Genomic DNA, 25,021 nt, shown 5'->3' on the forward strand with positions numbered 1-25,021 from the left:
ATCACCCATTGTATCACTAACTGTCAAATTATTCTTTGTAGAGTATAGTCATCCAGTGGGTCTAGCAAAGTCCATCTCCCATTCGTCCACCCATCACAAACAAGAGTAACTTTTTCTAACCTCAGAATCTTGTGTGGAAACATTCAAGAATTTGCCCACTTCACTTCTAATTTTCAATAGGTGTCTCCAACTCCAACTAAAAGACAGAGGCTTTGTTTTTCCCCAAAAACTCAATTTCTTTAGTTTATTCCAACTAACCCATTTGGCCTACATGGAGCCGTTTCAACTACAAGCACTCTTATATGTTTAGTCACAATCTTTGTTCCAAATGTTAATATCTTTAATGTCAGGGCCGCCTCATTATTCTGCTAACAAAAACATTTCCCATTTACAGTTGAGCCATTCCATAAAAAATCCTACATAAACTTCAGCCAAATGGACCATAACTTTAGGTAGTATGAAAACAGAATCCAAAAGATATGCATACTCAACAACACTGATTGGACTAACTAGAGTTGACTTGCATAAGATAAATATTTCATCCACAAAGAAATGGTTAGTCTTCACACAAACCATAACCCACTTGACGAATTTATGAGGAAATGCAACCCCAGGAATATTTCCTCTCAAAGTCCCACTGCACTAAATCATATGCTTTCCTAAGGTCAATCTTGAGAGCACAATTAGTAGGGGAAGAAGTGCTATGGTAGTTACAAACCAATTCTTGAACCAAAAGAATATTATTAGCAATTTTCCTTCTGGGAAGAAAATAAAGGAGGTTGAGCTGGATTTAAAGCTTTGGCAGACATGAGCGTAAACGCATTAAAATGACCTTGGTAATGCTTTTATACCTTGCATTGCAGCAAGAAATAGGTATATAATCCTCCAAGCCATCATGACAAGCAACCTTTGGAATAATAGTGATATTAGTAGAGTTTTCCTATTTTAATAGTTTCCCATTAGAGAAGAAATCTTGCACAACTCTAGTTATATCAGCCTCCACAATATCCCAGCTCTTTTGAAAGAAATAACTTCCAAAATCATCTAGTTTAGGGGTTTTTATCCTCTCCAATAGCAAACATGGCCTCTTTAACCTCCTGCTCACTAGCAAGTTTATATAAAATGACAGCATCTTCCTTATTTAACACTCACCCCACAACAATAACCTCAGCTCTATAATGCTTTATGTTATCAGTAGAAGTTCTCAAAAGATTATTGTAATACTCAAGCATAGCCTCAGGGATTAATTTTTTACTTGTCTCATAGAGGAGCTCAAGCAAGGGCAGACTAGGGCTTTCGTGAGGGTAGATCCAAACCTCCTCCCAAATTTAAAAAAACTTAAATATGAGATCTATTTTAATTAAAAAATAATTATTCTCATTTCTCAATTCAAATTCCATAAATCCTCGTTTTCAAATTTCAAATTTTGCTTGTTAAAAGCACATTTTTAAAGTGGACAGTGTCAAACTCCCACTGTTTTATTATTTTATTTTATGAATATTTTTTCATCCTGAGATCTGTAAAATGGGTTTATAAATAGAGTGATTTATGCATCTTTTGTTAATATCTTTATTTAATTATTCCTTTTTTTTTAATTAAATATCCAATTGATGAGACCTACACTAATATTGTCTGTCCAGATAATATTTATTAAATAAATTTATTTAAAAACTGTCATTAAATTATTTAATTAACTGGTAATGCTCTCTTGATACTACATGTTGGTTTTATCAAATTGCATGCAGTTGTTAGTTTTTGTTGCTAAAACAAATTCTTCATCATGCACCTGCAATTACCAATTTACCACAATCTTAATCAGTGTCTCTAAGTTGGTTGAAGATTATTCTGTTGTTGAGTTTATTGATCAATCTTGCATGCTAAAGGACAAAGCTATGGGGATTCTGTTTCTACAAGGAGGATTATTGTCAATTATAAAAAAAGAAAAAACTAAATTGGACATGTTTTTACTATGATTTCAATAGTATCATGGTGACAACGTTGTGAGGAATTCATTTTATTTTCTCAAACACATTGAAGATGGTCTCTGACTCTCTATCATCAACTAGATCAGGAATTGGGTTTGGCCACTGAGATGCAGCAACATTGCGAGGAACTGGAGTTGGCCACCACGGTTGGACAAATGGGTAACAACAAAATTCATCCATTTGCGGATCCATCTCTTCCAAGCTTCCTGTTTCCAGGTTACAACACAAGATCTTAGCATCCCTTTTTAAGTAGAGAAGGTCTGCAATATCAGGATGGAAAGCTACAAAATCCAAATTCCGCTCGCCCAACCATACTACACTGTGCTCCCTCCGCCATTTGCCTGCATTGCAATCCTCCAATCTCCAAACACCAACAATCTTATTAACAACATCAAAATTGTTCACTTGGACTAATCGAAGACTCCCTTCACACACGCCAAGGTAACTACAATTGGTTCTTATTGCTTGATTTGGTAGATTAATGAGGCCAACTTTGTTCTTCAACGCATCGTAAGCCACCACGAATCCCAATGGATTTAGCCAATGCAGGATTCCGTTGAATGCAAAACCAACACTTTTCAGATTCTTAGTTCTCATCCGTCGGGGGCATGACGCCTGAAAAGAGCTCCATTTACCTCTCTCCGAACAGAAGATTGACATCTTCAACTTATCAGAGTATTGATGAATACTCTCTATTAACACTACTTTGTATTTGTACCGAATATCGGTATTGCTTAGGGGATAGCAGATGAAGCCCACATGATACAAATCATGGGGTCTTGAAAGAGGAGGAAGCTTCAAAGATTGTTTTGTAGTGGGATTGCAGATACAAAAAGACCGAGAATTGTCGACGCACAATAGTAAGTCTTTGAAAGAAGCTATAACAGACAATCCCCATGGATTTGGTGGTTGAACAAATTTAAGCTTCAAATCATCAGGGGCTTCGAGATCGATAGGCCGACGGATTGAATTATATTTGAATGTTCTATACTGGACAATTATCCCCGGGATATTATCTTGATGATGGGAGTGAAGCAAGCTCCGGAAAAAGAAGGGACTAGAGATGAGATGGCGCCATTGTTTACAGACTTGCATGCATCGAAGAACAGATTTGGCAGAGAGCCCAAGAAAAACTTTTAACAATAAATCGTCAGGAAGTTTATTCATGAAGCAGGTATCGGCCATACGGTTTGATTGAAAGAGAGATCTCGTTTTGCTTCATATATTATATCTTTAGGATTAGCAATAGGAATTGGAATTAAATTAGTCAAGTTCGAAAGAGGAAGATTTGGTGTTTTAGAACACTCTCAGGATTCTGAATCCTAATATATCTACTTCAAACAGGAAATCAAACTCTTTAAGTGATGAGTATTATTATAATTACAATTATTATCATTATCATCATCATCATCATCTACTTGCTTATGCATAAAATTCATCAGAAGTTAAAATTTATAAAAAATATATAATGAGAACATTTTGTTGCTATCACAACAAACAAACAGGTGGAGGTGGAATTGGGTTTGAGTCGTGTTATAATAAATATAAGGTAAAACAAGTAAAAAAATTAATTAAACTATATGGATAAAAATTATAAAGATCCATACACAATCTTATAAGTATGGGTAGATTCATGAGTTATCAGTGAAATTTAGGGGACAATAACTTTGTTGATGTTACAATATCAAAAGTAAAATGTCATTATATACTAGTAAACAATTTAAAATTTCTCGAGTCTTAATTAAAATTCTTCTCAAGGAATCCTCTGTCTAACATAAAATTAAATAGTAATGAACAAGAGTCATTTTAAAGTGGTTATATTTATTAAAAATCTTACACCCACTGTTATTTTATTTTAAGATAAGATGTAACAGAAGTAGAGGTGTCAATAGATCAGGTCAACTGTGTCTAGTGGTCGATTTCGATACAATCTATTGGGCCGATGTGTTGGGCTGAGTCAAGACTTGCCACTTGGTGCACTTTTGTATCAAATAGATCTAACAAAAATATAAGACCCTAAGCATGGCCCAATGCCTTTATGGTCACCATCCATAGGCCCTTAGTAGGTTGGCATTAAATTATAATATTTTTAATATTTTTAATTAATATTTAATTAATTTTTTAAAAATATAATTATTAATGTTTTCAACAGGCATGTTAAACTAACTTGTGGGTTTTATCTCATAGATTGAGACATAACTTGTAGAATTAACACAATCTACTTTTTTTCATGTCGTGTCAATGTAGACTATAACACAATTATAAGGCTAACATAGGGCCAACCCGATTAACCCATTTAAGGTACTATCTTAGGTTTTTTTATTTTATTTTAAATCTATTAACTCCGTTTGCTGATTCTTCAATTTTTTAGGGTTAGGATTTACCCATTTTGATGTGCTATAGAAACTATTCTTATGCAATTATGTCAATATGCTTGTTGAAAGATATATGGGAAACAAACATAAGCATCCTGAAATGACTAGTAAAATCAAATAGAGCTGTCCATAATATTGTTTACCCTTTAATTAGTCTCAAGTATTGCCTGGATCTTGCATATTGGCAGTTTTTGCATCAATGGTAATTATGGTCCTTCTAAAATCCAACGTCTGCAAAATAAAGAAAAAAATTATAGTCATGGGTGTTAGTCTTTACTGATCTTGCTAGGAAAGGTTAAGTTGTTAGAAATATTATGAGTCAAGAAGATAACTTCGACTGTATTAGAAAAAACAACGTGGTATGATTTATTGTGTAAAGGATGAGATAAGCTGTCATCAGAGGGGTAGTCAAAAGTATGATAAAATTTGAAAAAACAGGTTCTAGATAAGAATTCGAATCTATTCAAAACCTACAATTATAGTTCCTACCCAAAACTAACCTTACATTCCAGGGTTGGATTCTTACTTCTAAAATTTTTACAGGGTTCGTAGACCCGCTTAATCTCTAGCTGTAACGAACTCAAAAGGGTGGAACGAAAAATTGGTGACAGCAGGGGGGTTTTCTGTTTTCAGAAAACCATAGGGGCTGAAATATCCCTATAAAGACATAGGGTTTTAATTACTGTAAAAACGACGTCGTGTTTGTTCCAAACAGCTCCCTCAAAAATTTCACTCTCATGTTTCAATTACATTCTTAAAGCTGGTAGTGAATGCAGCGGCTGTTCTTGGCAGTGCTTCATTTCCAGCGGCGGATGTTGTGTTGGCGGAGCCTTCAATCTCTTCTATTGTGATTTCGTTTTGAAGGTAAGTTTTCTATGACTTCGTCACTTCATTTCAGTCTCGCTTGTTGATTGCTTTCGCGACCTTGGCGTGAATTATGGATTTTCTTTTTGATTCATGTTGAATCCTTATACAAATTTCCAGTTAAATTAATTTTCGAAGTACAATTTCTTGTTTCACTGTAGTATTCTTTGTCTAATTGTTTTTCCTCTCTGTCATTCCTTGAATTATCAAATTGTGGAACAATCAATTTTCGTGTTTTATTTGATCTGTAGCTGATCACGCTTTAGAACGATAATTTTTTTATATCTCTGCTACTAATTAACTGATAACATTTATAGAACAACAATTTTTGTGTTTTGGGATAATGTTGATATGGAGTAATGTCATGTTCTGTTTTAATTTGATGATGCACAAGCTTTACTTTTAAAACTGCAATTTGACTTGAATCTAGTTTTACTTTAGTTAGTATCCAAGCTCATAAGGGTGTATTTATATTTTCAAACAATTATTAAAAATATATATTGGTCTTCAAAGATTCAAAACTTTATTAAAACTCTAAAAAAATAAAGGTGTGTTTAATCTAATTTGAAATATTTTTAAACCAAATTGAATAAACTCTTTAAAATAATTTTAAATCAAATTATATTATTTTAAATTTTAAATAAAAACAAATTAAATTAAATTAGGAGATAAAGTTTGATTTTTTTTTTATATATATATATAAATAAAAGTTTACAGATTAGTTTTGTTTGAAATAAACTAATTTTCTTAACTTTATCAAGTAAAATTGAAATTTTTTACAAGGTAAGCAAAATCATAATTCCTATTTCCCCTCACGTGTCAACGAGCAAGTTGGGTGCCCAAAAGATTTGCTTTGGTTTTATCGTTTGACTTAGGCCTCGTGGTTTCAATAATGCTATAAATGCTGACAAAATCTGTCATCTAGAAGGAAAGATAATCAGAATTCAACCAATATAATTAAATGGGCATGCCTTCATGGAAGTATACCAACTGGGTTTCCATTCTTTTTCTTGTTTTCGCGCTCTTGTATTTTTACATGTACCCATCTCCATCTTCTTCCTCCAAAATGGCTTCTGAACACTCTCCAAAGTCCATTTATGACTTCACTGTAAAGGTATAATGCGAAAGTTTTAAACTTTTAAGCTTTGGTTTTAAGAAAAACTGCGATTGTTTTAAATTAACTTGCTGAGTTTTGTTGTTTCTTGGATTTTTTATATGGTTATTTTACTACCTTATCATGCTATTTTTTTTAATTCTTTGTTCATTGTTTTAAGCTTTGGATTTTATCAAAATTTTACTATGCTTTCTTTTAATGAGTAACATTTTTCTTTAATTGAAGTCTATTTGCATATTTGGATGAGAAAATTTTGAAATTATATGTTTTGGTTACAAGAAATGTGCATATTTCTTAATTTAGTTGTTTCTTGGATTTTTTATAGGTATATTATTAGCTTTTGGTGTTATGTGTGTTTATGAATTCATTCTTGATTGTTATAACCATTTTATCTTATTAATTTGTGTGTGCTTTTTTTTAATAAATCGAGTATTACTTTGTTTTTAAAATTTGGACTTTTATGTTTTGGTTTCAAGAAAGTGTGAATATGTGTTAGTTTAGTTGATTCTTGGATTACTAATATGAGAGAAGGTTGAGATTTATGTTCTGGTTTAAAGAAAAATTGCATGTCTTACCTAGGTTGTGAAGTTTAGTTGTTTCTTAGATTTTTGATATGGTGTGTGTTTAAGATTTCTTTTTTGATTGTTTTAACCTTTTGATAAAAAAATTTATTAATACTTTTATTTTTTAAAAACAAAAAAATTGGACTTTTATGTTTTGGTTTCAAGAAAATTGTGCATACATATTAATTCAGTTGTTCATTGGATTACTGATTGGAGTAGTTTATTAGTTTTAGATGTTATGTTTTGCTATGAATTTTTTTGTTGTTTGTTTTAAGCTTTTGGTTTTGACAAAAATTGCTTTCCAGGATGAGAAAGGTTTGAAATTTTATGTTTTGGTTTCAAGAAAATTTGCATACAGCTTAATTTAGTTGCTGAGCTTAGGTCAATATTTTATATTATTGATATGTGGAGTTTATTATTTTCAGATTTTATATGTGTTTATGAATTCTCTCTTAATTGTTTTAAGCCTTTGATTTTAATGGTTTTTGTGTTTTGTCTTTTTATGAATGTGATTGGTAGTTTTTTTGCTAATACATTGAGCTATTTTTTTTATATTTTACTTTATGTGTTATTTAATTGAAACATGATTATGAGTTTCTGGTTAGAAATCTAACAATTTTGTTTATGTTTCCTTTGTATTGTTCTATTTGAATTGTTGAGAAATCAGAGGAAAATAAAAGAGGATATTTAATAAGAACTTGTGATTCTGATTATATAGGAAAGATTTGTGTAATTCGCTATTCATTATGGTTTATCATACTTTATATCAAGAATTTGTGATTTGCAAGCCAGAGATCTGTAATATGAGACCCCGGTTTATTCTTCTTTCATTATTTTAAAAGTCAAGGTTTTGTAATTCAATATAGCTCCTAAATCTGATTTGATTTCAGGATATTCGTGGAAATGATGTGAGTCTTAGTGATTACAGAGGCAAGGTTCTCTTGATTGTAAACGTTGCTTCCAAATGGTATTCTTTCCTGATTCTTATGTTCCTGTAATCATTAGGTATTCAGTCTAATATAAACATTCTGATCTTATTCCTGTTATTGAGCTACATGATTCTCTGTGCGCTATCTGGGTTCTTGCTCTCTTTTGCAACTTAAAATTATCTATTGCAAGATCAACTTTATAATAATCTATAGCTTTGAAGAAGTCTGTCTATGTTCGAGGCCATATTGAAGAATAACAAAACATCTCTGTAATTTTAATCTTGGTTGCTGATTTTATTTTAAAGTTGGTCTGATATTCATAGATAATTGGAAAATAAAAGTAATTATTATGTTCGGCGTCTAATTATAAGAAATGTGTTAAAAGTTTACAAACAATAAGAACTTGAGGTTTATACTGAATATTTGCTATCGACAAAGAAATTTAATATTTAGACAGTACTTTAAGTTTTCCTTGAATACTCCATGAGCATTGGATGAAATTTTTTTGCTGCATCTTCCATTACTTGTTGAATTTCACTATTTCTTAAGCTGAAACTGATTTTGGTCATTGTGGGATCATGGCAAAAGAACTGTGGCAAAAATGAAACTTTTGCATTAGATCTTAAAAATTTCCATGCACAGGCATCGCCGTATCTCTATATGTGCATTAATGTACCTATAATATTTTTGAGAGTATATATAGATGGAGATAATTTAAGTAGGAATAGAAATTGTGAAGTTGACCTCAAGGACTTTCTAATGGTTTCATTTGGTCTGGTGCATTTAATGGTGCCAAAAGACTGGACTAGGGCTAGGTATATTACAGATAAAAAACTATTTGTGTGACTTATTTGCTTTCCTTCAATATAGAGTGGAACTCTTGTCAATATTCTTGGAAAGGAAGTTACTTTTTTTCCTTCAAGCTGAAGGGCAAGAATAGTTTTGTTTCCCCTATTGAATTTTTGTGATGCTTAAGTTTATTATGTTTCTCCTGCCAAACTGAATTTTCTTGTTTTCTGTCATTTTGCTTTCTTCATGTTGTGTTATCATTTTGCAGTGGTTTAACTCAGTCGAACTACAAGGAGTTGAATGTTTTATACGAAAACTACAAAAACAAAGGTTCATTATTGATTCTTGAGAAACCATGATTTAGAGCTGATTCTATACCCTTTTTTTTTTTTTTTTGCTTAGATATCTAGAAGTTTTTAAGTCTGTTGGGTGGCATTGTTAATGCAGGGCTTGAAATCTTAGCCTTTCCTTGCAATCAGTTTGCTGGACAAGAGCCAGGAAACAATGAGGAGATCCAGGAAGTAGTATGCACAATGTTCAAAGCTGAGTTCCCAATCTTTGATAAGGTAACACCCGACATATGAAAGATTTACAAGTTTATCGAACCATTTTCTAGATATGCTTCCCATTTTACCTAACCCTAACAAAGACATGCTTGAGATAATAACTTTGAGGGTAATACAAATCTTAGGAGAACCACATCTTAAAAACTAGCTATTGAGATGGGTCTAAAGTCATATAAACCTCACACTAGTTGTTCATACTTTCTAATATGAAATCCAAATTTCATATCTTGTACTTGGGATCCCAACATACCACAATACTCTGCAGTTCCGACACTCATGCGAGCTGGTTGTACACTAGCTCCCTATTAGTCATAGGCAAACACTACAATGCCGATGTCACCACCCATGCCATATAATTACAATTGGAAGACGTGATAATGATTCTGATACCAAATTATACGAATCTTGTGAGAACTACACCTCGAAAACTAACTATTAAAATGAGAGAGTCTAAAATTATATAAACCTCACACTAGTTGCTCATACTTTTTAATGTAGGATCCAAGTCTTATACCTTACACTTGGGATCGTAACAGAGGACTTAGTTTGATGGTCCAGTTTGTGGTTTGCACCCACAAGGTTTGGGTTTTGAGGCCCGTCATGGGTACTTGCATGTTGAAAACCATTGTTTCCTGTTTCTCAAAGTTTGCATGGTCAGGGCTCCATTTTTGAACTTGGGCTTGCAAAGCAAATTCGGGGGATTTCTGGATTATCAAAAATATAAAATAAATAAATAAATCGAAGATATGCTTGGAATCATACTGTGTTGGTAAGATAGGAAAGCTATCCATCAGAGTGATGCCTTTCATTATCCAATTTATGGCCTTGCTGCCCACTGCTTGTAGAAGCTAAGCACTATACTGTAGTAAGCTCTTCTTCCATAAGCTCTACTCAAATCAGCTGCCCCAAACAGACCCGAACCTCTCTGTGCAACAGTCTCCTGCTAGTGGAAATAGAATTATTGTACACACAAGACTATTAAAGTGTGCCAAAGTCCAACCCCACTCATTAGTAAACAATTGGAACTTACAATTGATGAGCCGAGGAGGTTTCTTTTCTTCCCCTTGGCTTGAAAAGCTTCAAATCTGGTGTCTTTTTCTTTTTTGGCAATAAGTTGTGAGATTTTAATTTCTGATTGAAAAAAAAAAGTTAAACTAAGTTATGAAATGTGTGCTATTTATTATAGATTGATGTGAATGGGAAAAACACAGCACCCCTCTTCAAGTTTCTAAAATCAGAGAAAGGTGGATACTTCGGAGATGCTATCAAGTGGAATTTCACAAAGTTTCTGGTAGACAAAGAAGGGAAGGTCGTTGCAAGATATGCTCCAACGACATCACCTCTTAAGATCAAGGTTAGAGCAATCCTTCTCATATGATAATGTCTAATTCTGATGAAGGCTGCTAACTTCAAGTAATTGTTTGATGTGGGGTGTGCTCTTGCAGAAAGACATACAAAATCTGTTGGAATCAGCTTGAGTGAGTGTCCAGGTTCGAAACTGTATTTCATTTTTCGGTTTGCTGTCAATGTTTTCTGTGCTTATTTTTTGCTAAGAAGAGTTTTCCAATCTCTGCATGACGATATAGGGATCACCGTTCCAGAACTATGAACATTTCTAAGACTTGTAACTCATTCAGCATATTGATCTCATTATTTCTTTTTTCTCTGAAAATTGCAGGATATTGGAAAGCGCCATCTAAGAACCATTGTGTATGTTTATTGTATTTTATTGTAGAACTCATGCTGTGTAATTTTATCTTTTGTGCTTATAATGGCATATAAACATAAAATTATAATACTTTTAAATAAATGCTGAAAAATAGGTTCAAACTATATACTTTGTGCGTGGGTGCACGTGCGTCGGTATACTTTTGTGAAGTTGATTATTGTAAGTGTCGGGACAAATTTGATTGGGAGGTAAAGGAGCAAAAAGATGAGGATTCTTTAGCTGCTTACTATGTCAATATTATTAGGACAATATAATGTGTATATATTTTTTAGTATATAATTAGATATATAGATGATATATCTAAATAATAACATTACCCATTCGAAAGATGCCATAAACACCATTAGATTTTTACATATGAAAGGTAACGATTGTTCAGGTAAAAATACTTTACTCTATAGACATTTGGGCTCTATTAATTTTTATGCAACTTTTGTAAAACGCAATAAATGAAGTGATAATATGTAAAGCTGGAAATGGGAGGCACTGAAACTTGTCAAATGTCAAAATGTTTCAACATTTAAAAGCCTAATCAATAGGAAAAATTGATGTATACCAAACTTTCACACTCTGAATCCCTATTCAATTTCAATCTGCCTCTTAAATTGTTTGGACCATTTGTGCAATTATTTGCATTCACAATCTCGTTCATAGATTGATGGAGAAGACGCTACCCTACTCTAATGAGAATCAATAAAATTATGTATACTCATTTTGAATACACAGATAAATACATATTAATACGTATTATCATGTGATTAAATGATTTTAAATTAAAGATAAAATAATATTTAATCACAAAATAAAACATATAAATATATATCTATTTATATATTTAAAATAAGTATATATAATATCGTTTAATGAGAATGGCATAAATGAAAATTACTCTCATTGATTGCATCTTTGTGTTTCATGGTTGTCATGATAGTGTTTTGTCTGTAGTTAATTTGTAGATATGACTTAACTAATTCATCATATGTCATATCATATGATTTAATCATTTTTTGTCTTTCTCTAATATAATTTATTGTATTACCCTTTATTGTCATCTACTGTCCTTTCTATCCAACCATGAACCAAGTGTCATTTCAATCAATCCTATACACTAGTAATTGATAAGATATAATGACAAATTCTTTTAAAAATCGAAAAAATTAGATGCAAAACCCCTTGATCCCGTAAAAAAAAAAAAAAAAGTTACAGAAACCCCTCAGTTTGTGAAAAAAAAAAAACTTCATAAACCCCCCTAAATTTCACATAAAAAACAATAAACCTTTACAATTTGCATAAAAAATTATATGAACCCCTTCGTCACGTAAAAAAACTTACACGAACCACCTTGGAGGCTACATTAAAAATTGCCCGACTTAGGAAAAATACTTTTCAAAGAAAATAAAATCTTCAGGTCAAGAACATTTATTTCTATATACAAAATGTCGATTCCGTTTCCACATGACTCTACACCAAACTTAAACATTTTCTTTTTAGTCAATGACTCTACTCTCGTACCACCGACTAGCTTGCATCATCCAATAATAATTCAAGTATAAAAAGCAAGCATTTAGGACATATTCAAGTTAGAGTTTACGAAGAGAAATCAAATAAAAGAAAACATACCCAAAAAGCTCAATTTCACCACTTAACATTTACTCTCTTAGCTCGTAGATCATATATTTACATAATTTATGTATTTAATTATGTAATCAATCTTGTCAGAGACACATTTGTTTATTTACACATTTTACTCTATCTTCATTAGATAAAATCTCGTATATTATTATATTGAACAAAATTTCAGATAAATTATAGTGTTAGACATTATTTCTGATAAACAAAGGTGAAATTACGAAGAAATTAAAGTGAAATCCTAATAAAACTAATTTATTAGTTTGGTACGTGATAGTGAAAGTTAGAAAGAGATTCCTTATAAAGATTTATGATAAAAGTTTCAAACCACTATAAATTGATTGAGCAATATTTTTCCCTTCTCTACTTAATTTACTACATTTTATTTATTATTTAAATTGTTTATATATTTGTTAAAATTAATTTAGAACGATTAAGTTTTTAATTTCTCAAATATTTTTATAACTTCTATCTTTTAGTGTAATTTAGTCATATTTCTTTCATAATTGTTGGTATCAGAGTTTAAATCCTAAAAAAAAAAAAAGATCTGACAATTTTTAGGATTAAAAGTATCAAAAAATATATACACTTATAATGAATACAAATTTATGTATCAATAATGATGTGTATTATTTGATTTAGTAATTTTGAATTAAGAATAAAACAATAACTAATCACATAAAAATACATCATCATTGGTACTCAAATCAATACTCGTTATAAATGCATATAACATCACTCATTCAAATAATGAAACACCCATTTCATACAGGTTGAAGTCAAGAACAAGTTTGTTCTATTCACAAAGCGTTGATCGTTCTATAAAGTCATAAGTCATTCAACTCAAGAACGAGTTTGTTCTCGCACCCATTCGAATGCTTTGAAATTGGAATTTTGACTATGTATAGTGAAAATTTAGTGAAAAATCAATGAATTTCCATGCCCAAATTTCTTATTACTCGATTGTAACTCTTTTTTTAATCAAAATAACATTCACACAACTCAACAAACCATAATTAATTCAGTCTACTTCACAAATAAACCTTTAACCAAAGAGCTGCAAAAGCATATCCATAACATCTCCATTATCAATGCAAACACAAATAAATCTCTACACCCTAAACAATAAATGATGAAGATGAATGGTGTGCTAACATTTTCTTCTTCTTCTTCTTCTTCTTCTTCTTCTTCTTTTTTTGCATAAAAATCTGACAAGAAAGTCAAGATAGATGATGAAACTCGAGTATATGTATCCCTTAACTTAATTATTTAGAATTAGAGTAAACTAATAAGGACAAAAGAATTAACATTTTCAGTTTCAATTATCCTTTTCTTTTTCAACACTTCACGGTCCTACACAGGGAAAATTTAAGAGGGGTACTTTCGGAATTTAATAATGAGTCGGGGTAAAATTTAGGTTGAACTTGTATTTTGTCGGGGTAAAAGTTTTGATCAAGAGAAGATGCTAATCCTTTGTGATTTTTGTTTTAATTATTCCATTTTTATTATAGCCTATTCAATTTCAAAATTAACCTGAATTTTCTTTGAGAATAATTACACATCACTAATAAAACAATGGAGTATAATGAGAAAATTATTATAATAATGTTAAATGGAAATATGTACTTGCGTAGGGTTAAAATGTCATTTTACTGAATTTTTTAATGTTTATTTGTCAAAAACATAAACATCTAACCAACAACCCCAACAAATTTTTAAAAAATACATTTTAGCCCGTCATACTTACTCTTCGACGATGCCTACCACACCTACTCCATCTATAATAAACTTACATTCAATTTTGGATGGTTTTTCACAAATTATAATTGAAAATAGTATCAATCTTTCATAATAATAAAGAATTGAAGTAAATAAATCATTTTTAAATTTAAAATTAACTACAAAACAAAAATTTACGAAATAAAGAGGTAAGATTAATTGCTCCTCCTACTACTTATACCCTTAATTATACTAAAAGGTATTTAAGGGTAGAGATAAGAGTAAATTAATTATTATATTAGAATCTTAACTATATTCGTATAATTCATACAATGTTAGTTAATATCGTTTAACGTCAATAAAATTATATTATTTTAATTAATTTTTTAAGCAAAATAAAATGATATATTTTATTTGATGGTATTGTTTTTAAAAATGAATTCAAAAAAGAAAGTCAAATTTGATTCAATGTTGAGTAATACTATGTATACAAATGATAATGTGATTGAGTATTACTTTAACTCTAATTCAAAATTACGCAATTATTATGTGATTGAGTCATATTTATCATTTGTGCATATAATTTTATTATTCAATTTCTCTAATTAAAAATGGACTCCTTATCATTCTCTATTCTTTGGAAATTAATACAATAAAAACATATTCATAATCCTTAAAAAAATAGTAATATTATGTACACACAATTTTAAATATATAATAATGTATTATTATATGATTGTATGTTACTTTAATTTTAATTAAAAAATCATCTCATCAAATAATAATACATCTTCTGTATTTGGATTTTTAAAACTTAACGAGTAAAAGTCTAGGAATGTATTAAACCTTGGATGGAAAAAAATGTTTTGGCCTTCATAAAATAATTAAAAAAACCAATAAACATGCCCGATTCCTAACATAAAACATAAAAAATGAAAAACAAAGACTGTTACAAACCCGACCCACCCGACCCATTGTCATTCCTTTCATTACAAGCAACTTTCATTGAAGAAGCTATTTAGTAGCAGAACATCATGTCAGCATCGATTACCAAACAATGGTCATTTCAAGTAAAACATCATCTAAATGGGTAGCCATGCAGTTAATACCAACCTCTCATCCTCTTTTTGGGAAAATTTCTTTGGTTAAAATCATTCAATGCACAATCTAATGAAATGGGTTCCTGATGGTTTAGTTGGTTCTACATTTATTATGGCCCCTTCATATTTCTTGGACGATATTAGTCGTTTTCCCACTTGCATGCTTCCATATTTTTTGTACTGGTAATTATATTTCATATTTCTTGGATTCATTTTCTCTTAAACTGTACCCAAGATATTAGTCGTTTTCCCATTTGCATACTTTCCCTTTGTACTGGTAATTATATTACCTCTTGTTCAGTGTGTCCCTAAAGTTGTTCATTCACGTCTTGAATCCAAGCACCGAGTGCTTGCTCTTAAGTGTTAGTTGTAATTCTCCTTCAAATTGCAGCTTCTCGTATTTTCATGTTCATTTTCTTTGCTTAATTGATTAGTTTTGCTCTTGGAGTTTAGTTGGAAACTTCATATATTCCGGGTCCAAAGATAGAGGTTATAACTTTCGTGTTTTGTAATGTTAAATTGGCATAATTTTCATAACTTTTGTGGGTTTGGGGCGAGTTTATATGTTGGTTTCATGTTTTTGGTGTTTCCACGAAGCTTATTGTATTTCATGTTCTTTTGCTTTGCTTATTTGTTTTTGTTCTTGACGTAAGTTGGAAACATCATATATTTTCGGGTTCATAGATAGAAGTCATAACTTTTGTGTTTTGTGAAGTTATGCAGGCAGAATTTTCATGAGCTTTGTGGGTTTGGAATGAGTTTATTTATTGGTTTTGATGCACGAGAATTGGTTGGTTTGTTGTGTTTTCAGGAAGTTGAGAAATGGGTACAGGAGAAATCAGGTCATCTGAAGGTGCGCCTGAGACACCAGCAAGTTTAGATGGAGTTTGCAGTGCGAGTCAGGGGAAAAAGCTCAGTGTGTACTTCATTGAGTCTGATAATAGGCGAATGGCGCTTGGCCGTGGTTACACTGGAGGAACAACTCCTGTTAATGTCCATGGAAAACCTATTCCTGATCTCTCAAAAACTGGAGGTTGGATTGCAGCCCTCTTTATTTTTGGTAAGCAAAAATCGTTTTCTTTTGTTTGGTTGGTGAGAAACTCGCAGAAAAGTTAATTTTTTTCATTGATTAGTAAAGAATTTGTATGTTAATTGGAGTATATCATTTTGCAGGGAATGAAATGGCAGAAAGAATGGCTTATTTTGGACTTTCTGTTAATATGGTGGCATTTATGTTTTATGTTATGCATAAACCATTTTCAAGTTCATCCAATGCTGTCAACAACTTCCTTGGAATATCACAAGTATCCTCTGTGCTTGGTGGTTTTCTTGCTGATGCTTATCTTGGTCGATACTGGACAATAGCGATTTTCACAACCATTTATCTTGCGGTATGCATCCATTCTTTTGAGTAAATTCATTTGATAAGCAAAGCTTAAGTACCCAACATACTGAGGCTCAATTTTCATTTTCCTTCTCAATTTTCTCTCCTGGAGGGTCTGACAGGAATAACCTTATGTGCGACTATGAAAATTTTCACGCCAAACCAAGAGTGTGATATGATAGCCTTGCTTCTAGGCAATTGTGAATCAGCGAAATCTTGGCAGATGATTTACCTCTACACAGTTCTCTACATAACTGGATTTGGAGCTGCGGGTATAAGGCCTTGTGTCTCTTCATTTGGGGCTGATCAATTCGATGAAAGAAGTGAAGATTACAAGACTCGCCTCGATAGATTTTTCAACTTTTTTTACCTTTCTGTCACTGTTGGGGCGATTGTGGCTTTCACTTTGGTAGTCTACATTCAAATGACACGTGGGTGGGGATCTGCCTTTGGCTCATTGGCAATAGCCATGGGCATATCAAACATGTTATTCTTCATTGGTACACCATTATACAGGCACAGGTTGCCAGGAGGCAGCCCTCTAACCAGAGTTGCCCAAGTCCTGGTGGCTGCTTTTCGTAAGAGAAAAGCCTCTTTCTCCAGCAGTGAGTATATAGGCCTTTATGAGGTTCCGGGAAAACATTCTGCTATAAAGGGCAGTGGAAAGATACCTCACACCGACTCTTTGAGGTATCAAAAACTATTCATTCCATTCTCTCAATTTAGACTAGAATCCACAATTCACCTTATAACATGAGGCCTTTTTGCCATGCAGATGTTTAGACAAGGCAGCATTGCAACTGAAGGAAGATGGTCCAGATCCAAGTCCCTGGAGGCTGTGTACAGTAACTCAAGTTGAAGAAGTCAAGATCCTTATCAAACTTATCCCCATCCCAACTTGCACAATTATGCTTAGTGTCCTCCTGACAGAATTTTTAACTCTCTCAGTTCAGCAGGCCTACACTTTAAACACCCACATGGGGAAACTAAAACTTCCTGTAACATGTATGCCAGTCTTTCCTTGTCTCAGCATATTCCTCATTCTATCCCTCTACTACTCCATCTTTGTTCCTATCTCTCGGCGCTTCACTGGGCACCCTCATGGAGCCTCCCAGCTCCAGAGAGTAGGCATAGGCCTGGCAGTCTCTATCCTCTCTGTCACATGGGCAGGCATCTTCGAGAGGTACAGAAGAAACTACGCAATAAAACATGGTTTCGAGTTCAATTTCCTGAGCCCTATGCCTGACCTAAGTGCATACTGGCTCCTTATCCAGTACTGCCTCATTGGCATAGCCGAAGTATTCTGCATAGTGGGATTGCTTGAATTCCTGTATGAAGAAGCCCCAGATGCAATGAAAAGCATAGGCTCAGCCTATGCAGCTCTAACCGGAGGATTAGGCTGCTTTGTTGCATCAGTTTTGAACACCATTGTCAAATCTTCAACTGGAGATCCTGACAAGGGCAAACAATCTTGGCTGTCACAGAATATAAACATGGGAAGATTTGATTATTTGTATTGGGTGCTTGCACTTCTGAGTGTGGTAAACTTTGTTGCATTTTTATATGCAGCTCATAGGTATAAGTATAGATCAGAAATGAAGGTTACAGTGATGGAGAACAAACTGATTTCTTCATCGATGGAAGTTAATTAGAGAATTTCCATTTTTCTATTTCCAAATAGTGATGAATTTTCTTTGAGAAAAATGTGAATTTTACTTGAGGATAGCAAGTGTGAAAATTGAACTAAGTTTTGTTGTTTGATTTGTAATCTTTTGATTATGCTCCAATTTTGTGTTTTTTATCAAAATATTGCTCTATAATTCAGTTGGGTTAGGCTTTAAAGCAGGCAGCAGTCTTCCTGGATTTGGATTCAACTGATTTTTATCAATAAGAGCTGTTTCAATTTAGACCAAAAAAAGAAATCTATCTTTAGTGTAAGTAGCTGAGAAAGATCAAAAATCCAAGGCTGAGCAGTCACTTTCATAGTTTCTCTCACCTCCATAATTTAAGAAAAATCTTAAACAGGACAATGAAATAGTCATTTTCCTGGAGGTTAGAAGTCACTCTTGCAGCCAAGTGCACGACTTCACACGGCAAAATCAGTAACATCAACGTATACGTGTTCATTTCAAGGACATTGAAGCTGTTTTCAAATCTTCATACAAAATAAGAGGAAATGAAAGCTTTACCGATATAACAAAAGTTAAAACTCTAGTTTTTTTCTTAAAAATTTTAGTGTTTAATTAATTTTGTTAACTTTTGAGGTTAAATAAAATCTTTTATTCAAATAATCTTCTATTTCATAAAGATTATTATTGTATTGTGATTGGTTAAACTGATACACTATAATTTAATATATTTTTATTGCATTACAATCAAATAATATTAATAATAAAAGATAACTTACAAGATAACCAACCAAACTAAACTATCTTAAGGTATTTATTGACCTAGTAACAACTCACAGTAGATGAAATGGTAAAATTATAGATCAAGATCCTATAGTTGTTAGCAGAGGAGTGTGCCCTACAAGGAAAATGAATAATTGACATGACAGATTTCTGGTACTGATAAACCAAACTCAACATTAAAGAGGCCGAAAATGGTGCCGCTTACAGTTATTAGTATTTATTGAAATGGGCCAATGCCATCTAAATGCCATCCTAAGAAGGTAAGGAGAGCCGACTCTCTTTCATTCAGAGGAATCATTCTTGCTCAGAGTTGTTATCTATCTATCTACCTCAAAGCAAATCAAACTAGCATCCAGAAATTAAAATCCCAAGCATGAATATAAACATATATCAGCTATAGGAAGTTTAGTTACTCTAATTCACCAGGATAACCTGCTGAATCTGGAGTAAATCATCATTCTTATAAAGCCCAAAAGCCGCTTATCAATCAATTTCCATGCGGTTTGTTAAAGATCTATCTCAATAGACAGGAACCTAGATCCTTGTATTCCAATGCGAAGCTCGCCAGACTCAAGGTTATGCATACAAAGACCTAAAAAAGTTATGCAATGAAACTATATATACCTATTTTAACTATATAAATAAGTACATATTTGATATGTGTCATCTTGTGATTGAATAATTTTGAATTAAGAATAAAGTAATACCTAATTACATGATGACGTATATAAATATATACCTATTTATATACTTAAAGTGAATACGTATAATATTGTTCAAAGTTATGAACAATTAGACAGCATAAGAACAAAATGAACTGCAAACTTGAACAACTACTGATTTCTAGCATCATCAATATGATTCCAAAGCGATTATATTACAATCAGTTGATATAGGATGACCTTGACTGTTAGGTCTAAAAACTAAAAGTTAGGATGTACATATAACCATTACATACTGTGTAATAGCTATTAAGAAGTAGGAGCTAGTACAAGGGAAAATCGCTTTCCTCTGCATGAGAATGTCTAAAACAAGAACCGGGTTTTTATTAACAGATTCTATTGGCCGCTCTATATATGTAGTAGCTCCATAGCTTTGTGCGTGAACAATGGTTAAGGGCTTTCACAGAATTCCATCTCCTGACATTTTTTAAAAAATGCAGCTCAATTGAGAAGCATGTCATGAAGCCTAATATTATTAAATAAAAGAAAGACAGCTGCAAAGCCAAGTAATAGGTGCAGTGAAGATCTGTAGAGTAATTCAAAACAGATTTTTCAGAAATGGGAAGAGAAATCATTTCCTACCTTGCCACATATTGGACAGCTTTCACTCCTTTCCAGCCATTCATAAATACAACCCAGATGAAAATGGTGGGAACACCTTGTTGTGATTTTAGGATTTTCTGGAGTATATTCTGCAGGATTCAAATGACCCACATCAAGATAACTTAAACTGTGGGTGCACAGTACCTTTCACCATTTAGCTCTTTTGCCACTTGCATCTAATGTAAATTTATTGTCTTAAAAATTGCTTGAAAAAATTATAGAGCAAACAAGTCAAAGGATAAATAATGAACTACGGTTCATGCAAACTAATTAGAATGTTTTTTTTATATAACCACATCAAATTACCATCAAGACAAGTAGGGCAGACATCTTCATCTTCAGCAGATGTTTCCAGATAATCACCAAATACAAATTTAGTTGCTAAAGTTTTCTCTGAGGACTCAGAATGGATAAGTTTAGAATCTTCATCAAACTCAACTCCACTCTGTTTCTTCCCAAAACCCAGTGATTCTGTACCAGAACTGCTCATATTTCTTCTTGGTGGTTGTGTATCTTCTTGAAAATGAATCACTGACTTGTCTCGCCTAGAGACCAAGCCATCACGCTGCAAGCGGGTGTATCTCTGTTCACTATCATAAGGAATTGATCTGGACAATGAGAGGTGAGACTCATTGGGAGAATTATCAGGTAAAGCGATTGCAATTCCTGGTGATGCCAAAGATGTAGCTCCTTGGTTTGATGACAGTATAGATCGGCCTTCAAGTCTGTTAAACACTGCACCATACTGCACGTGCATGGGAAAAGACAAACAAGAATTGGATTATATTAGAAAATACAGAGTAAAATTATAGCAGACAGTATGGTGGTTACTGTTATAGGGAACAAAGAACCCACAGAGGTAATGAATCAGCTAAATTTTCTACAGTGACCTTTGTAATTAGCCCGTCTATATGATCAAGACGACCAACAATCCATGACAAGAAACCATCTATGGCATAGAGTTATTCAAAAAACATACACTGACATAACAAGTATAGAAATGGGTGAAAAATAGGTATATACTCCGTTTCTCTTGGATCACAAAAGCAGAAGTAAAGATACAAGCTCACAAATAGAAAGGCTGACAGTACCAATTTTATGTTCAATGACTGTTAAAATCTGTTACCTGAAACAATACCCTCCATGTAAAATGGAAAAGCTGTCCATTCTATCTTCAAAGTCCTCTCTGTTTCATGTCATTTCTTGAAGATTATTTTGAATAGAAACATATTCAATCAACAGAAGTGTTATTTTGTTAATTAACTTTTCACTTGTACAGAGGACCACATATAGTGCTCTTGCATCATAATAAATTTCTACCAATTCTTGACTGGAACAAAGGCCATGTTTGAGATTATCACTTCATATTGAGAAGACTCCTAAACTGACTTTACAACATATGACATGGTCAATGCCATGAGAACAAAAAAGAACAAAATATTATGGAGTTGTAATCGACTTATGAGGCAATCAATTTGGTTCGATTAATTCATGATGTTCAATTAATTTAAACATCAAACTCTAAAAGTGGTCCTCTGTTCAACTCAAGAATTGGCAGAAACTAGTTACGAAGCTACAAAGGGAAGTGAATAAGTTTTTATTTGTAAATAGCCATTTTTTATGATCAACCATGGAGAAACCAACCATTCTTGACAATGAAACCATCTATGCCATAGAGTTATTTAAGAAAATTACACTAACATAACAAGTATATCAGATGGTCTGAAGATATGCATACACCTCTTCACCTCTGTTGGATCACAAATCAGAAGTACAAATACATCCTCAGCACTTAAAAGCAAAACAAAGAAACAAGATAATTCTTCTATTTTTTTTTTTTTATAAGGCAATAAGCCATCTAAGAAATCTAATTTAGTAATAATCTGACTCTGTTCTAGAAAATAATGTTAAGTTTCCATTCCTGGAGAAAAATAATTTTACATTTCCCATTCAATGTTTACTTAAGATTATAACTGAAATTTTAGCTAATATTGAGGCTGCTTCAATATTTGTTAAAAGCAAAATGTAATATTTATGGTGTTTACTGGTTAATTGGGTAAAAACTTGAGCCATACCTTGGCAAGATAGGGCATTGAAGCTCAAGTCTTACCCATATGCCTAGGTGTCAAGAAAATTGCCCATATGAACTCCAAGCCCCAACTCGTGCAATAAGCAAGAGCTACCAGCACCAATTGAGAAAATAATGTGATTGAAACTAATCAAGACATTTTCAGGCTGATTATAAAGGTAAGAGACGACTAAACATTGGAATGTGAAAAGTCAAAACATACCCCATTGAAGAGCTGGTGGAAGAAAAACCTTAGGCAAATGCAGTGACGATATAATGAACCGCTTGGAATAGTGTACTCTTCCAATTCATCAATACATGGACAGCAGCAAAAAGAACCCATCTTTGTACTTTCCAAAATCTGCAGAAAAATCGGTCTTCAAGCAACCAAACACCAACAGAAGCACACTTCAGATGATCAGAAACAGGACCTCCTCTAAATGTGAAACCAAACCTCTGATGAAATGACACAAAAACACAAATGAGGTTAAATTTGCAGCAATAGAAAATCCAACTAGCAGCCAAAGTGATTAGAGATAATTTCATCAAACAAGTCTAATCCTTCATCATTAAGTCAATGCCAATGTATTGAGCCATCCCTAAAGTTTCAATTTGACAAAAATTAAAACAAAATACAGAAAAAGAAAACCCTACAAATCAAACACACAAACATCAAGATGAACATAATGAAATTGAAACTAAAGCATCATAAAAATGAAGAATTAAGACAAAGTAAAAATTAAAAAACAAAAACACATCAAAAAATGAAGAATCAAGAGAAACCACCTCAAATTTTTTCAAGAAGATCAAACTGAACAAGTTTCATGACCATTTCCAGACAATAAAAAATCAAGTTTTTTACACAAACAAACAGCCAGCAATTAAAACTTAAAAAAGAACGAAATTTCAATCGGGGTACCTGAACTTTGACAGTAAAATCAAAGTAGATCCACTCAGAATCCAAGCTAAACCATGAAAACACAAAGACTTGAAGAGTGACGAAAAAACCCAATTGGGAAACAGCAAAGAAAAATGAGTTGAGTGAAGGAAGAGAATAATAAAACAAAATTATGAATTTGGTAAGGCTGTGGCCCACCTTACAGAAATCATATTATCAAATTTATGATTAAATTAATTATCTTATCTTATCTCCATTATTATTAGAAATTAGAATCTGCTAATTTGTTAGGGACCTTGGGAATCATGATTAAGGTAAAGAATTTAGAATAATGATAAATTAATGAGCTAAGAACTTAGAAGACACATGTTACCGATATCCTATGATATACGAATGATATTTTATAATACGATATAGATAAAAAATAAGATATATTATAAGGTATATAAAAAATTATTAATATAATAGATATTTTATATTATAAGATATATATTATTGATACAAATTGATTCACATTTTTTAAAAAGTGATGATATAATAAAGATATATCTAAAAAATTTTAAAATTTAAAAGGTGTTTGTAATATTTTTTAAAATAATAATTTAGTAATTAGATTATTATTATTATTATTATTATTTTAAAATTATATCATTTAATATAATATGATACGATATATAATATATATTATAAAAAATTAAATTTTTTATTTATATTATAATATATAATTCAACTATCATGGTCATATATATAAAAGGTTGTTTATTAATGGTTAATTCTATACTTGAAATGTATTTGAGAAAGAATAGTAATATTTTCTAACCATAATAAATAAGGATACAAAAAAAAAAAAAAGTAAACAAAATTTGGATAATCCAAACCCTGTAAATTTAATAAATCGATTTGATTTTGGTTTTAAAATATCAAATTCAATCAAAATTTTATTATAAAAGAATAAAATTATATATATATAAAATTTTATTAATTTATTTATTTAAATTAATATATTAATATAATATTAAATAATATAATTATTTATTTAACCTATTATATTAAAATTATTTAATCATATATTAATATATTAATAAATACAAAGTAACTATTAAAATTTGTCAGTATATTGTATTAGTGTTTAAAAAAATTTGTCACATAAAAATTAAAATCAAGCATTATAAATTTTTTTATTAAATATTAATTGTATTAAAAATAACATCCTTAAATGATTTGTAATATAAATATTACAAAATACTAAATTATTGAAATGACTTAAAAAAGAAAAAATAAAATCAACCGCCGACAACCCACTTGAGTTAAATAGCATAACTGTGATTAATTAATTAATTAATTAATCAATAGCTTCTCTTAAGTGAAGACTTTTGATCTATTTTAAGATTTGAAAGTGACTTCTCATCAATTGACAAGACAATCAACCATCTAGATTTCAAACTCATTAGAATGTGAATGTGTGACATTACACTTCCTTCGCATAAATAAATAAATAATTTTTTTTTGCAAAATTTCATAAAATAATAATATTTTATCTATTAAATTTTCACTTATTACCAAATTACGCTAC

General features: G+C 31.7%; 4 protein-coding genes across 9 annotated transcripts; 2 read left to right on the forward strand and 2 right to left on the reverse strand.

The window, feature by feature from the left end:
- Nucleotides 1–2,009: 2,009 nt before the first annotated feature.
- Nucleotides 2,010–3,170, reverse strand: LOC123230391 (F-box protein At5g49610-like). Its single transcript, XM_044656577.1, has one exon. The coding sequence runs from the start codon at nt 3,168–3,170 to the stop codon at nt 2,010–2,012; it is 1,161 nt and encodes a 386-aa protein (XP_044512512.1).
- A 2,980-nt stretch (nt 3,171–6,150) lies between these two features.
- On the forward strand, nt 6,151–11,132 carry LOC123192173 (probable glutathione peroxidase 2). Of its 2 annotated transcripts, none has more exons than XM_044604627.1 (7): nt 6,151–6,338; nt 7,792–7,868; nt 8,888–8,949; nt 9,067–9,185; nt 10,372–10,539; nt 10,631–10,663; nt 10,864–11,132. In XM_044604627.1, exons 1-6 carry the CDS (start codon nt 6,186–6,188, stop codon nt 10,661–10,663), a joined length of 612 nt encoding a protein of 203 aa, XP_044460562.1. In that variant the 5' UTR covers nt 6,151–6,185; the 3' UTR covers nt 10,864–11,132. The 2 variants fall into 2 exon arrangements, with proteins under 2 accessions (XP_044460562.1, XP_044460561.1); XM_044604626.1 differs by having other exon boundaries at nt 6,153–6,338; nt 10,631–10,675.
- A 4,290-nt stretch (nt 11,133–15,422) lies between these two features.
- Nucleotides 15,423–18,533, forward strand: LOC123193353 (protein NRT1/ PTR FAMILY 6.1-like). Of its 5 annotated transcripts, none has more exons than XM_044606281.1 (5): nt 15,423–15,545; nt 16,174–16,422; nt 16,536–16,753; nt 16,859–17,436; nt 17,522–18,533. In XM_044606281.1, the coding sequence occupies exons 2-5, from the start codon at nt 16,185–16,187 to the stop codon at nt 18,396–18,398; spliced, it is 1,911 nt and encodes a 636-aa protein (XP_044462216.1). In that variant the 5' UTR covers nt 15,423–15,545; nt 16,174–16,184; the 3' UTR covers nt 18,399–18,533. The 5 variants fall into 5 exon arrangements, with proteins under 5 accessions (XP_044462216.1, XP_044462212.1, XP_044462215.1 ...); XM_044606277.1 differs by lacking the exon at nt 15,423–15,545 and adding an exon at nt 15,555–15,639; XM_044606280.1 differs by lacking the exon at nt 15,423–15,545 and adding an exon at nt 15,584–15,724.
- Nucleotides 18,534–19,970: 1,437 nt separating this feature from the next.
- Nucleotides 19,971–23,621, reverse strand: LOC123192211 (E3 ubiquitin-protein ligase At3g02290-like). The gene is made up of 5 exons (XM_044604685.1): nt 23,470–23,621; nt 22,774–23,006; nt 20,789–21,227; nt 20,462–20,571; nt 19,971–20,296 (listed from the first exon to the last, which is right to left on the reverse strand). Exons 2-5 carry the CDS (start codon nt 22,891–22,893, stop codon nt 20,270–20,272), a joined length of 696 nt encoding a protein of 231 aa, XP_044460620.1. The 5' UTR covers nt 22,894–23,006; nt 23,470–23,621; the 3' UTR covers nt 19,971–20,269.
- Nucleotides 23,622–25,021: the final 1,400 nt, after the last annotated feature.

The sequence above is a fragment of the Mangifera indica genome, chromosome 12 (assembly GCF_011075055.1).
Source record: "Mangifera indica cultivar Alphonso chromosome 12, CATAS_Mindica_2.1, whole genome shotgun sequence".
Classification (NCBI taxonomy): domain Eukaryota; kingdom Viridiplantae; phylum Streptophyta; class Magnoliopsida; order Sapindales; family Anacardiaceae; genus Mangifera; species Mangifera indica.